The sequence below is a fragment of the Rosa rugosa genome, chromosome 1, assembly GCF_958449725.1.
Source record: "Rosa rugosa chromosome 1, drRosRugo1.1, whole genome shotgun sequence".
In the NCBI taxonomy this organism is placed as follows: Eukaryota; Viridiplantae; Streptophyta; class Magnoliopsida; order Rosales; family Rosaceae; genus Rosa; species Rosa rugosa.
In genome coordinates, this window is record NC_084820.1 from 46,070,705 (window position 1) to 46,085,883 (window position 15,179).

The 15,179-nt window shown below is 38.8% G+C and overlaps 2 protein-coding genes across 2 annotated transcripts; one reads left to right on the forward strand and one right to left on the reverse strand.

Moving 5' to 3' along the window:
• Positions 1-710: 710 nt before the first annotated feature.
• LOC133725108 (G-type lectin S-receptor-like serine/threonine-protein kinase SD2-5) lies at positions 711-3,995 on the forward strand. Its single transcript, XM_062152228.1, has one exon. The coding sequence runs from the start codon at positions 1,373-1,375 to the stop codon at positions 3,836-3,838; it is 2,466 nt and encodes an 821-aa protein (XP_062008212.1). The 5' UTR covers positions 711-1,372; the 3' UTR covers positions 3,839-3,995.
• A 4,505-nt stretch (positions 3,996-8,500) lies between these two features.
• On the reverse strand, positions 8,501-10,309 carry LOC133725109 (uncharacterized). Its single transcript, XM_062152229.1, has 3 exons — positions 9,549-10,309; positions 9,214-9,386; positions 8,501-8,774 (listed from the first exon to the last, which is right to left on the reverse strand). The coding sequence occupies exons 1-3, from the start codon at positions 10,170-10,172 to the stop codon at positions 8,609-8,611; spliced, it is 963 nt and encodes a 320-aa protein (XP_062008213.1). The 5' UTR covers positions 10,173-10,309; the 3' UTR covers positions 8,501-8,608.
• Positions 10,310-15,179: the final 4,870 nt, after the last annotated feature.

The following is a 15,179-nucleotide window of genomic DNA, read 5'->3' on the forward strand; positions in this document are numbered from 1 at the left end:
ATGCCTCCTGCCTCCTGCCCCAAATTTGAGTCTAGTTGTTCTTGGAGGTTTTTTATTTTTTATTTTTTTTAATCTTTACTTTCTTTTATGTGCAAACAATAAAAAGAAAAGCTCAGTATCATTTGGTCTAATGACATAAGTTTTCCCTTTGTAAGTGGGAGATCGTGAGTTCGACTCATAATAGACTAGTTGTTGTATAAGAGTTGTTTATTTAATAAATAAATAAATTTATAACAATCTTACTGGTTGGCTGTAATTTTTTTTATGTTTAAATATTAAGGAGTGTGTTGTTACCTCGTGTGTTACTTAGTGTCCAAGGATAAGGAGGGACTTCTATTTATTTGCTAAAATACAAGTAGATTGCTAGTCAATTTTTATTTAGAAAGACAGAGATTTTTATTGTTTTTATAGTTCGCTTTTTAGTTAGTTCAAATTTCATTCATAATAAGTAATATTTGTTTAATTATGGAGTCGGCGCAGACAGCAATATTTGGGCATTAAACTTCTACTCAGAAAATATAAAAAATAGAAAGTAAAATGGGATTTGTTGTAGAACACTAGAATCCACAGACAAAAAAAAAAACAAAAGGTAAAGAAGTTCATTCATCACTGTCTTCTTCTACGAGTCTTTTATTCAGTCCCATGTTTACACAATGATAGTGACATTGTAGAAATGTAGTTGGTCATTTAATATGCGTTGATCCTTGCAAGAATCAAGTTCACACCGAATAAGACTTGTGCACATGAGCCAAAACTACTGTATCATTAGATTTCACACCCTGCCCTCTCCCTCACTCTCTTGTAACTCGATCGGGATCAGAAACACATAGATTCATCAAGATTCTATATTCCCTTTCCTCCAAGTCCAAGCAGCAGCATATGCACATCCATTGATTTCTGTGCTATTCCAACACATGTGGTCAGTCATAGTCTCTAATCTTTTCTCCCGCTCCTAGATATAGGCTGCTACTGTTTTGCTTTAAGAATTTATAAAACTGTAGGCAAACAGAACCACCTGTTTTCTGGTTTATAATCGTTGTGATTTTGTTTCTCTGTATTGGGTAGTTGCTGTTTCAATCAATCTTTTTGTGGTATATCCCTCTTTATAAGTTGAATTGTAGTCCAACTTCAAATCCATCTTTTGTTTTTAGCTTGAGTATAGAAGTTCCCAGATGGGTTTATGTAACTGACTATTTACACTCCTGCAATTCAATCCTAAGAGGTCACAAACAAAGTGTCTGGCTTTCTTTGGCTTAAAACGGGGTTCCACCTTTATTCACCCAAAAGCCTTGAAGTTTTGATGTAAAACCATGTTGTTGGACTCAATTCTGGGTCTTGTTTAGCAAAGTCCACAGATTTGGTGCAGTTAATCATGGGTTTGTTCCAGTTTAGAGTCTTGTGGCTCTTTATGATCCTCCTCCTTGAGTTGAATACCTGCATAGCTAGTCAGCAACATTCAACTCGGATTTATCCTGGATTCCAGGCATCCCAGATGGAATGGACTGATAATTCGGGGCGGTTCCTGCTGTCCAACAACTCAGCATTTGCTCTTGGATTCTACCAAGGCCTTGATGTCCTTGAGGTCAAGTCGTTTTTACTGGTGATCATTCACTTGGGCACGTCCAAAGTGGTTTGGACTGCTAATAGAGACTTGCTGATCGCAAATTCTGATAAATTTGCCTTCAACAAAAATGGCAATGTCTACTTGGAAAGCGGCGATGATAAGGTTTGGTCTACCAACACAACGGGAGAGGTAGTTACAGCCATGGAATTGCGGGATTCGGGAAACTTGGTGTTGCTTGGAGAGAACGGAAGCATTCTTTGGCAGAGTTTTAGCCACCCGACTGATACTCTTTTACCGGGTCAGGAGTTCTTGGAAGGAATGAAACTCAAGAGCTTTCGGGACAAGAACAACTTGTCTAATTATCTTGAGATTCAGTCAGGCGAGTTGGTTCTGTATGCTGGGTATCAAACTCCACAGATCTATTGGTCAATAGCAGATGAGAGCAGGAAAAGCAATAACAATGTCAGTGGAAAGGTTCACTCTGTGTCTCTGGTGTCCAATTCATTGAATTTCTATGATCAAAGTAAATCCTTACTTTGGCAATTTGTTTTCTCTGACAACAAAGATCCAAATGCCTTCTGGGCTGCTGTTTTAGGCCAGGATGGCTCAATCACCTTCCTCAATTTTCAGAAAGGAAGTTCTGTTGTCGCTGAAGCAACTAAGATCCCACAAGAGTCTTGCAGCCTTCCTGAGCATTGTGAGCCTTACTTTGTGTGCTTTTTTGATGGTTGGTGCCAATGCCCCTCGCTTCTCAGCTCTCACTTTAATTGCAGACCTCCAGCACTCCCAACCTGTAGTACCTCCAAAAGTTCAGTGGACCTTCTTTATGTAGATCAGAAGCTTGATTATTTTGCGCTTGGTTTCACTAAACCCTCTTTGAAATCCAATTTGAGTTCCTGCAAAGAAGCTTGCCTTGGTGACTGTTCTTGCCTTGTTCTGTTCTTCGAAAACACTACTGGAAATTGTTTTCTGTATGACCAGGTCGGGAATTTGCAACGTTCGGGTGCGAATAGTACTGGTTATACCTCATATATGAAGGTCTTTACTGAAGATGTAGGGCTAAGCCCTGCAAAGAAGGCAAACCGAAATGGGAAAATGCACATCCTTGTTATAGCGGTCATTGTGATTGTAACATTATTGGTGTGTGTTGGTCTAGTTTCTTTTGGATTATTGTACTACCGCAAGAAGAAGAGATTACTGGACTACTCTGAAGAAATCAGGGAAGAGGATACTTTCTTGGACAGTCTTTCAGGAATGCCTATTCGTTTCAGTTATAGCGATCTTAGAACAGCAACTAAAAATTTCTCCACAAAAATTGGCATAGGAGGGTTTGGTTCTGTTTACCTCGGTGAGCTTCCAGATGGCATCCGGCTTGCTGTGAAAAAGTTAGAGGGACAACTTCAGGGGAAGAAAGAGTTTAGAGCTGAAGTTACTATCATTGGGAAAATTCGACATGCGCATTTGGTCAAGCTGAGAGGCTTTTGTGCAGAAGGGCTTCACAGGCTTCTTGTCTATGAGTATATGGCAAAAGGGTCTTTAGATAAATGGATATTCAACAAAAAAAAGGATGACCATTTTTTGGATTGGAACGCAAGATTCAATATTGCATTGGGAACTGCAAAAGGGTTGGCTTATCTCCATGAAGAATGTGAAGAGAAGATTGTCCACTGTGATATAAAACCTGAAAATGTTCTTCTTGATGAAAATTTCAATGCCAAAGTTTCAGATTTTGGTTTGGCTAAGCTGATGAACCGGGACCAAAGCCTTGTACACACGACGCTGAGGGGCACGAGAGGGTACCTTGCACCAGAATGGCTCACCAATGCTGCCATATCAGAGAAAAGTGACGTTTATAGTTACGGCATGGTTTTGCTTGAGATCATTGGTGGAAAAAAGAATTTTGCTCCCGAGGAGAGTTCAGGGAAATCTCACTTTCCTTCTCATGCCTTTAAACTTTTGGAAGAGGGAAACTTGAAAGAATTCATTGATCCAAAGTTAGATGTCGATGAAAAAGATGAGAAAGTAGTGGCTGCAGTTGAAGTTGCATTGTGGTGTATTCAAGCTGAGATGCAGTTGAGACCTTCAATGACTAGAGTGGTCCAGATGCTTGAAGGTCTTTGTGATCTACCACCACCGCCGACATCCTCCCCGCGGTCAGGTCCTCATTTGAGTTTTTTGCATTGGAGCAGCAAAGAAGTTACTTCGCCAGCAGGACTCAACGGTTACTATAGTGATATGCCCATGTCAGGTGTTCGGCTTTCGGGGCCAAGATGACAGAAGCTTATATTATCAATGGAGATGTATGCATGGGGTTTTAGGCTTTCAAGCAAGGTGTAATGTTAGCTTATGTATCATTAACAGTTAAAGAGTTTTGATGCCTCATTGCATGTTCCATTTTCAATATGATTTAGTTCCCACAGACTTTGAGCTACATTTCTTTGCATCTGCAAGCTTGATAGTTCAAATTAAGTATCCAAATTCAGCTGAAAAGCCGAACCTGCCACCAAACAAATTGTCATGACTGGTGCTTAATTCCACAGCTAAATCAAGCTCTACCAGTGACTCAGATGTCTATTTTCCCTAGCACACCACTTTGAATCACATACATGGTGCTTGTAAATTGTAATTGAGAATCCAAAAAACAGTAGCTTTCAAGTGGGACGAGCTACGACTAGAAAGATTATTACATGCACAGCACCAAACAATAATACCATAGTCAGATTAGTATGACTATAAAGAGTTGAAAAATGAACGATGAAGAAAAACCAGCTATTTTACGTCCAGCCCCACATGAAGGTCAATGTCCTTTCAGCATATTGCAAGCGACAGAAATTGGGTTGTTACATTCAAACCCAAACTTTAGTCCAAGGGGAGACGGCCACCATAATGTTTCTGAGCGAAATTCTTTAACATTTCAAGCAATCATAGAGCCAAGTTGGGTAAAATAGACATGCGTGAATGAAGACGAATCACTAAATTATTTGGATTTTTTTTATCAGCTTCTCATAAACCCACCAAACTCCACATTTTGGTACTATCGAAACTTAATTTTTATTTTTAGGCTAAATACTTATTAGTACTTTGTAATTTAGGTTCAAAATCAATTTAGTTCTTGAACTTTTAATTTCATCAAAAACACCCATGCGTTATCAAATCTTCATCTAATAGGTCATTTCATCAATCATCCGCCAATTAGAGCCGCTAACTCGCTGACGAGGCATGCCATGTCAGATCATGTGGGCCCCACCTATCAGGAAAAATTCCGAAATTACCTCTGCCTCTATTCTAACCCAGAAACCCAATTACACCTCCCAGATCAATCATGTGTGAAAATCCAATTCGGATTCGTCTCTATCAGCAAACCCTAAGGCTTTCTCTAAGCTAACAGCCATGGCGATGAAGATTCTGGAAATCTTGGCCATGCCGGAGTCTGAGAGCCCTTTGCCACCGATTTTTAGGTTATCAAAGGCATACTGGTCTTTTTCTTTTTCTACCATGTAGCCTGCATCTGCCATCTTAACTTTGTTGGTTATCTAAGATGTTTCGTTGGATCTACTTGGAAATGGTGCCGCCATATTTATAATATAAATATAAACACGAAGAGAGTGCTTGAATTGGAAATGTGATTTCATTTCAGATTTAGATTTCCATAAACCCCAAGGGAGAGCAGGATTATAGGGGGCAATCTGGTTTGGTCACCAAAATGGATACATAATCGAGGCAGGGGGGTTTACTTGGTTGTGTGGACTGTGGAGGACCGCGCTGGATTTGGAGGTGGAATAGAGGTATGGGCAATTTTGGAATTTTGCCTGATAGGTGGGGCCAACATGATCTAACATGGTATCCATTGTCAGTGAGATAATGACTTTAATTAACAGAATGACCTATTAGACGAAATTTGATAACGCAAGAATGTTTTTGATGAAATTAAAAGTTCAAGAACTGAATTGATTTCGGACCTAAACTAACAGAATAATAACTAGTATTTAGCCATTTATTCTTCGATAAAAGATACAAAGCAACTGCTACAAAATAACACTTCTAGAACAGCCTAATTGAGCAATTTCAAGATGAAAGGTACCTATTGAGAATTATCAAGCGAAGTGTCGGGCATTCATTATGATAATTTAAAGAATTGTGAACATCCACTGGGTCCCGAGAAGCAAAATCCTCAGGTATTAAGAAATGTTATCATGCCCTTCAAAAAAAACAAAGAAACGTTATATCATGAAGAAGCATCTCTTGATAACCTCAATCAGAGGTAAACTGAACAACACCACTGAGTTAGTAGTTTTATATAATATTGGCAAATTGCAATTAGCTTGTACAAATAGCAATGATTGTATATGAAAAATTATGAAGCTATGGGTTGGTCGCAAATCCAGCAAGTCAGCAACCCCCCAATTTAATGGTTTTCATGGTACTAACTAGCGGCTCTCTATCATTCTCAAAAAAAAAAACTAGCGGCTCTCTATTATTTATAGAGGGGGCTTTTATTAGTGGATCCCTTTTTTTAATTATCTTAAAGGATTTTTTGTGGGACTCGCTTTTTAATTACATATCAGTATCTCGACCATTCACTTTTTAAAACTCCATGAATTGATCGCTTCTGCAAATTTTCAACTAAATTGGTGACCGTTGAGGTATCAAAATTATATTAAATCAATCGACGAACAAAATCTGTCGAACCTAAACCGTTCATGTTTATAATCGTGAAACACAGTTTAAATAATAATAATAATAATAATAATAATAATAAAAACCCCTTAGCCCACCACATCCTTATACAGTTTTGAATGCCTTAATAATTATCAATTTGGTTAAAAATTTATAGAATTGATCTATTCATTAGGCCTAACTAAACAGTAGAGATGTTAAAAATGATCGAAAAGTTGATCAAATAATCAATCACTTAAAATGGTGAGGGATCCCTCACTAAAATAGCCCCTTATATATATGTAGAGCCTTTCCGCTAAGGGATTCCTTTTTTATGTCATTCTAAAGGATTCTTTGCGGGACCCACTTTTCAATCATATATCAACATACCGACCGTTCAGTTATTATAACATCATGAATAGATCACTTCAGCAATCCCTAAACCTTAAAGGAAGTGATTAAGATTGCATCACAGTTTGTGGCCATAACTTTCAAGCACATATTCAGGGAAGCAAACTTTGTGGTGGATGCTTGTGCTCATCTTGGTTTAAATTGTAATAGGGAAAAAAGTTGGGAACCTTGGATCCCATCTAGTATTGCTAGGGCACTCCAATTTGACAATCTCGGACACGGGTGTCTAAGAGGGGACTGTATTTAATCTCTCTTTGTAGCTTCTTATCAAAAAAGAAAAAAATCCCTAAACCCTAAAATAATCAATCCCCAAACCCTAAATGTTTATTAGATATTGGGACTATATCACATGAGCTGCTACACAAAATATAGGTGGAATTAAACAATATAATTCACCTAACATTTCTCAATCCAAAATAATTGAAGCTAAGGTCATGTTGAATAATTTCTCCAATGTGTAATGTATATTAGTATATGGGGAGTGAAATCCACACTCTATTTTACAATCCACACTCTAATTAGGGGTGTGTATTTAGAAACTCTCATTTTTTTGCCATACAAAGGCAAAAAAAATATGGGCCACCCACTAGTGGGCAGAAGTCTTTAAAGTTAATTAGAGCACTAAACCACAGATTGATTTAAGAACACTAGTTTTTTTTATTGAAAGAAAGTGCAGGGTACTTTATTAATGATTTAAAAGGTTACAATCATAGAGTAGTACATCAGCAATGCAACTAGGAGAATGAGTGAGCCAAGTCTCATTCTGATGCAACTAGGAGAACACTAGTTTAGAATGCAAGATAATCAGAAAAGGTCCAAAGTTTTGAATCATTCTGAGTTTCTGACCAAACAACACAAACTATGGCTGAGTAATGACTTTCTAATTTCCTAAGCGTGCTCCATACACAATAATTAGCTAGAGATCCAATAGAAAAACAAATAAACAGAGACAATTACAAAAGTAAATGAATCAATCAATGGAAAAGGACATCAAGTTATCACCAACAAAGGCAAGACAAAGATGTATTCATCAGCGGACCCATGCACAGACTACACAGAACATCACAAACCACAGAGATGGAATATATGTGAAACATCCAGAGAAAGGAAATAGATTTTTGTCATAGGAAAAAAAGGAAATAGATTATTTTGATGAACTATTCTTTGATATTTTTTCAGTCATAATCTTCCTCCACATCTTTCTTTTTCTTTCACTTTCATTTCCCTAAATTTAAGGTGAAGAGAATATTGAAAATCATCGCAATTCAGGCATTGAAAATACATCATAAAGATTTCTGGCATAGGGAGAACTGAGAAGGAACACCAGATTTTTCCTTCAAAAAAATCTTGTTTACCATTACTACTAGGATTTCTTCCTCCTTGGGCAACTGATCTTGGTATTATGTCATATTATAACAACAATGTGATGGGACTTTGCCTTTCTCATAGAGCATATTGTAGTGTCCTGGACTAATTCAATGATTTTTGTTCAATGTGAAGGAGAACAAGAAAAATTATCGATTAAATTAGTAACAAAGCCTAATTGCATAAAACTTAATTGCACTAATACAGAAGTCCAAAAAGTCCCCCCAAGTCTTTTTTTTTTTTTTTTTTGTTTCAGAAAAGTTTTACGAAACTGGCCAGTGTCTCAGCCCAGCCCATTGGTATGGAATTATGCAGGACATTTTCTAGATTGCCCACCAAATGAGAGATTGTTGGTAGCGGGGATCGAACTTGTGTGAATTTACACCTCAAGTCCGCCCTTGCCATCTGAACCAACTCTCATTGGCAAGTCTTTTCTTATTCTGGATGAAGCTTATTAACAGAAAGTTACAGTCAAAAGGATGAGCACAGCAACAGACATAGGTATGCAAGGAACAAGACATGAAGGGTAGATATCATATATCCGGTAATATGTTATTTCAACTATTTTACATGTCACAGCTAGTATGTTATTTATCTCAGATGAAGAGTTGTTTAAGAAGCTGCAATTATAGGAGATTGCTGATGAGATCCGTGGTAGAAATTGGATGAAGATGTGTGGCTTTGATCAGTTCCATGTTGAACCCTTTCATTTCCTTCATCTTCTTCTTCATCTTCTTCAGCATCCCACAGGAATCCAGCATACGAAGCCAGGACATAACTGCAGAAAAAAGAGAAGAATAAATTGATCAGCCCATGGAAAACGATAATCCCAATGCCAAAAGTTAAGCCAAGTCCCTAAAACAATCTCTATATCAAAATAGAATCTCTTGAAATACTCCAATTACTAGTGTGTGAAACTTGATCAAAAGCATGTTGATTTATGAGCTGAACAAATCTAAAGTCGGGTATGATCAAACTACAGCAAATCTGCACATACTAGACCACAATTGCAAGATACTATACACGTGCGTGTAGTGTATCACTGATTCGCAGCTGTGGGATTCGCAATTTGATCAGGCATGACTATTACAGCCAAACCAAGATAAGGAACTAAATTTGGTGAAGTGCAATAAGAGCTGTAACTAGTACAAACCGCAACAATTATGCATCCAAATATGAACAAAAAAAAATTGATAAAACAGGATTTTATTCCTTACCTATCATCTGGGGAAGCTTTAACAGCTTGATCAAAATAATTCTCCGCTCGTTGAGCATCCTTCTGTGTGTTCCATATGAGAGCAGCATATGTTGACAAAACATCGCCATCATTCGGATCAGCCAAAATTGCTCTCTCACAGTACTCCTCCGCTTTATCATGGTCTCCTCGGACCTATTCACATCATTAACAATCAGAACATCCCAAATTGAATCAAAGATGAAAGTACTCAACTAAAACATACAACATATACGAAAAATCTACCCCTTCTGTTAGATTTCTGAGTAACCAAACTAAAATCCAAGAAACTAACTGTCATTTGGTAAAAAAACTTGCCTCTTTTAGAAACTTTGCATAGTTGCTAAGTAAGAGTGGATTGCTGGGGTCTGCTTGAATCATTTTCTGGTAATAAGCATCAGTATTATTAATCCCATTGTTATTGTTACTGAAGCCAGACTCATCTCCACCGTCCGATTCTTTCCTCCCTCCACCACCACCACAGATCTTACCGCCATTATTTCCCAAACCACCACCCACCGTCAGTGTCTGCAACACACACTCCTTCTTCTCTGCACCACAAGCTTCGTCATCCACGAGTTTCCCACCCAATCCAGAGCTTGAAAACAGCCGTTGGGTTGAAGATGATGATGATATGGTAATGGGTTTTAGTTCCTCTTCTTGTTCCAAACCTTCTTTGGCTCTGTTTTTAGATTTCTTTATCTGGATTTGAGGTATGGGGGTTTTCTTTTGGGGATTAACTGGTGAGGTTTGTTGGTCTGATTCGACTAGGAATTGGGTTGCTTTCTTTGTTGGGTCAAAGGTCGGGGAGTGAAGAGAAGATGACAAGTTGATTGACCTGGTTCTAGGAAGATTGAGAACTGGTTCTGGCTCTGGTTGGGGGTCTTTGCAGTGGGAGAGCCATGAGTTCAAGATTGGTGTTGAAGAGCTCCTTAGAAGCATGGTTATGGGTTTACCAAGAGATAGAACTGAAAATAGGAAACTTGTTTCGGGTATATATATAAGAGAAATGAGAAGAAAAGTGCAGAGGTTACTGAGATGGGATGAGAGGAAAACCTCACTCTCTTGGAAAAACCGCGTACCAAAGTCGGGGTTAATGATATTTCTATACCACAATATTTTTCCATTATAAACAAATATCGTCATTAATTTGGCGTGTTATGCTTTTACTAAAATGTTAGCACGGGGTCTAATTAGACCTGTAAATAGACCGGATTTGGATCGGATCGACCTAAATCCAAATCGGTTTACTTAAAAAAGAATTTGATCCAAACCCGCTCCGTTAACCCGGCGGATCGTTGATAGCTCGATCCAAATCCGTATCCGCCGGGTTAATGGATACCCGATCCGCTAATCCGACCCGTTATAATTTTAAATATTTAAAAATTTTAAATAGTAATATTAAATTTATATCATGATACCTCATAAGATATTAATAAAATATTAAAACAACATGAAAAGTATCACAAAAGTAGAATTACATTATCAAAATTCTTAATTGGAATCTTGGGTGATAGACTGTCCCTTAGATTTCTGCAAAAAAATTGTATTAGAAATTCTTCATATTTTATATTTTATATTTTTAAAAAATAATAATATATTAATAAAAAAATAATATTTTATTATTACAAAAACGGGCTGGATCATTAACGGATCGGATCGACCTAGATCTGTATTTGATCCGTTAAATAAACGGGTTAACGGATTCGGATCATTAACGGATCAACGGATCAAAACTTTCGATCCAAACCCGTCTAATAGTCACGGATATGGAGCGGGTCCGGATCAAAATCCGGTCCATTTACAGGTCTAGGTCCAACAGGTACAACTAAGGGCAACTCCAACCATAAAGTCTCATTTGAGGGTGCTATCCTCATTTTAGCACCTCCTTCTTACGCAATTCATATAGCACTAAATTCATATCTTCAACTATGAAGTACTATACGGATGTGCTATTTTTACTATTCTTCATTAAAATATAATATGAGTACAATGTTTATCAATATTATATCAAAAACATGTTAATTGATTTAATTGAAAATGAGTGGCCCACGCTACTGTTCATGGTCCTTGTTTGGACCCAAAATGAACATTTTGGACTGACAAGGCGTGTCTTGGAGAAATTGAGCCAATGTCAGTGGCTCAAGCTATATATTGTCGACAAGCTCGAAATATATATTTAGAGGCTAAATAAAGCCTACTATGGAAGTATGACAAGTCAACTTTAGCATATTTTCCTACTTTGGCTAGGAAAAACCGAGCTAGACAAGGAAGGAGGGGTGGCAGACTAACCAAATGAAATCGAAATGTGCTGAAACTTTCCAGATCCATTCTAGACAGCCCAAGGATCATTTCTTATGAAGAGTGCAAGAGCTTTTTTTGAGTGGAAGGCCTTCAAACAATCAGCCCAATTTTCTACAGAAGCAAAACTGGAAAACTGGACCTGTAAGAGGTCCAGCAGCATTTTCGACCCAACCACATGGAAGAAAGCTCTGAAATTTGGTCAGCATGATCTAGATTCATAGTGGAACATTTTTTATGAAGACATCATGGCCAGAATCTGAATTTCTGATGGAGATATACATGAAGGAATAAAGGACCCGAAAGTGCTTCCTTATCTCCCAAATTCATCATTCCTATTAGTGCTCCACCTCCATCTCGACCTCCCTTATCTCCCAAATTCATCATTCCTATTAGTGCTCCACCTACACCTCCACCTCCCTTATCTCCAATTAGTGCTCCACTTTCATTTGTTTAATGCCAAAGTAGTTGGCATGGTAGCCTATAAATAGAGGTTACATTGAAACACAATTCACACATTCACATTCAACAACAACATCTCTAAGATGATCTAAGTTCTCTCTAGAGCAAACCTCTCTAAGAGCAACCCCTCTCTTTCTCTTTCTCTTAGCGGTGATCACACTCCTAGTCCTAGTCTTCTCAGAAGCCGACTTTCAGTGCCACCAAACCCTCTGTCAACGTGCTTCGGTCCTAGTCTCCTCGGGAGCCGACGGTAGTGCCGCGACCACAACGGTTACAGAACCAGCCAAGCAAGGGTAACGCCCTAGCAACCCAGCCAAGCTAAAGTCACGCTTTAGCAAGTTCTCCTCACTTCCCGGTGGTTCTCGCTCTGCTCGATCTACAACATCGAGTATCGATTGTGATTTTCAAGAAGCTCAGCAAAAGTCCTCGCCACGAGGCACAAAGAATCCCACGACGAAGTTGGTGCTCTCCTCGTCCACAATTGCTTGAAAGAAGTCAGGTCAAGGGACACCCCCGACGACCGCACCCGAACGGTGCTGGCACGCCCGCGCAGAAAAGAGACTGTTGACCAGCTGCAACAAAATTGGAGCCAAACATTTTGGCACGCCCAGTGGGACAAGGTTAGAATTTTTTTTCTCTTGAAGACATTCAACCACCGGGCTTCAAAACAAACATTTTGGCACGCCCAGTGGGACAGTCTCTTCGCATAAGCCAGTCTGACAAAATTGGAGCCAAACAGTCCTGATTTTGGAAAAGTCACAAATTTGAGACTTGGTTTGAGACCAAATTCTATATTTTTTAGACCAACTCCCCCTAAAATGAATTGTTGGAGAGCCCAAGTCTCATTTAAGTCTTAATTATGGGATAGAACCCAACGCATTAATTTCCACTCAGTTGGATCTCCATGTTTTATTTTACTAAGGATATTGGAGTTTAAGAAGTTTTTAGGATACAGCGAACAATCTGAAAAGAGGATGTCAAAAAAAAAAAGTATGAAATTTTTTGGCAGAAGTTTTGATACTTTAGATTTACATAAAAACTTTAAATTCTTTGTAAATATAGGTATGTAAAAGACGGGCCCGTTCTGAAGCGGACGTCCGCACTTCGCTAAAATGCTGACGTCGACGCAGCTGAGGCGTTCCAGGCGGCAACGGAGATTGCGGCGCGCGGCTTGCAGGAGGGAGGTCGAAGGCATCCCAGACGGTTCTGGGCAGCTTTCGAGGTCAGGGTTGCAAGTTCTGGGCAGCAACCCGACCTGCAATTGTAGGTTTTCTGCAGTGAGCTGCAACCCCGTCGCCGGCGACTCCGCCGACTGCAGACCGCTCCGTCTGATCCCTGGCGTCCGTCCGGCAAGCCTCGCCTCTCTGTCGCACCCCGAGCCGAGCTGTAGCGTCGACGTCCGCACTTTAGCGAAAGTGCGGACGTCCTCTTTGGAACGGCTCCAATGTAAAAGATAATTTTGAGGAAATATCATATATAGCTTAAATAACGGTAAAGTCAAATTATGGAAGTATCGACAGAAATTCCGGTAGTCTCAAAGAAATGTAAACTTTTACTCTTTACCAATTAGAATTTCGTCGTCCGGGCTAAAGCGGTTTTGTTGTCTTGACAATAAAACCATATAATTGGTGTAGAGATGTTCAAGCGATCAACAATTACTGCATTGAGACTAGAAAGCTTGCGACCTAATTTGGAGAATTCGGCCCAATCACAAGGATCACATATCAAAGTTTGAAACAGACACATTATTGATATCAACCGTGGTGAAATTACACATAACTCAAGGCTGTTAATGAGTCGGGTCGTGTAAAAATATTAAACGTGTCATCTACTCAGACCCAACCTATTTAGTGATAATATCGAGTGCAAACCTAAACCCAACCTATTTGTGAAACTATTAACGTACCACAACTTGTCTGAACTTGTATAATAAATAGGTCATGTCAGGTTAAATTTGATTACCCTTTCAAATCGTATACATCCACTTTAGATATTCAACTGAAAAAAAAAATTCATAAAATTATGAAATAATAGTATAATACTTTACCACTTGACCATATTTGAGAGATACAACTCTTAACTACATTTAAAATTGTGCTTAGGTTCAGTAGGCCTGCAAGTATAGTATATACGACCCAACTTAATCTCTTTAAATAAATAAAAAAAAAAAAAAAAAAGAGTTATACGAAGGAATCCTTACAAGTTGACATGAAAATTGTTTGTTTTTAAAACTATATAGCTTAAATTTATTTTACTTCGTGTAAGTTCAGATCATATTATGAGTATTATCGAATCGTTTCACAATTGACCACCCCTACCTCTACTACGTAATTTAGCTATATAACTACATAAAAATGTGAAGAAACCAGAAGTGAAAGAAAATGAAAGGATCCTCTACTTGCTACAACCGTAGCCAAGGCAAATCCTTGGCGGAAAAACCCAAAACGAAAGGGAGTGAAACTGAAGTCCAACTCCCATCATACCATCATTACCATGAGTAGCAATTTGGCAATTTGCATCCAAGTGGTAGGCGACAAATGTACAGCTGCTTATGTGAGTTGATGGCAGTGTGTTGCGCTGTCGACACCGTATAAGCGCACGGCCGTTGGCCAGCGTACACTAAGCTTCTACCACCTCTGCGCAGCCAACACCTTGAATCCATTCTTTACGTGACGGTAGGCACTCACCACCGCCGTTTTATATGATTACCCTTTCTGCTTTAGCCTTGCTCTGGTTGGCTGGTTGGACAATCCATCTCTCTCACTTTTGGAAACTGAGCATTTGTACTGTTGTACATCACACGCTGTCGTCTTACCTTGGTTTCTGTCTCTATCTAACTCCCCCTTCCCTGTTGTGCAACATTGAATGGGATTGGTGGACTGTTCTTGGCTAAAAGAAAGATGAATGATTGAGAGCATTGTTTGTTACATTGTAGCCAAGGATGGTAGAGGAAGACTTATGGGTGATTTTCCTGTGTTACTGTTATCAGAAATGAGAAATAATACACAAGACAAGACGAGTCCATGGATTTTTAGTAAAAGCTTGTGTTTTGTTGGATGGTTTCTATCACCACCTACACAAAAAGTTCATCCCACTCAATTCAATCCTTTCTCATTCTAGCGACACCAATTATACGTGTCGCAAAATTAAGGTTGGATTTCATTGGAGGAATGGAAATGACAACAA

What these genes read in the sequence shown, in the direction of transcription:
- LOC133725108 (XM_062152228.1), top strand. Translation starts at nt 1,373, where the DNA reads ATGGGTTTGTTCCAGTTTAGAGTCTTGTGGCTCTTTATGATCCTCCTC.
- LOC133725109 (XM_062152229.1), bottom strand. Translation starts at nt 10,172, where the DNA reads ATGCTTCTAAGGAGCTCTTCAACACCAATCTTGAACTCATGGCTCTCC. An exon ending in ATGCAAAGTTTCTAAAAGAG is followed by an intron (nt 9,387 to 9,548) that starts GCAAGTTTTTTT and finishes TGATGTGAATAG; the next exon opens with GTCCGAGGAGACCATGATAA. An exon ending in AAAGCTTCCCCAGATGATAG is followed by an intron (nt 8,775 to 9,213) that starts GTAAGGAATAAA and finishes TTTTTTCTGCAG; the next exon opens with TTATGTCCTGGCTTCGTATG.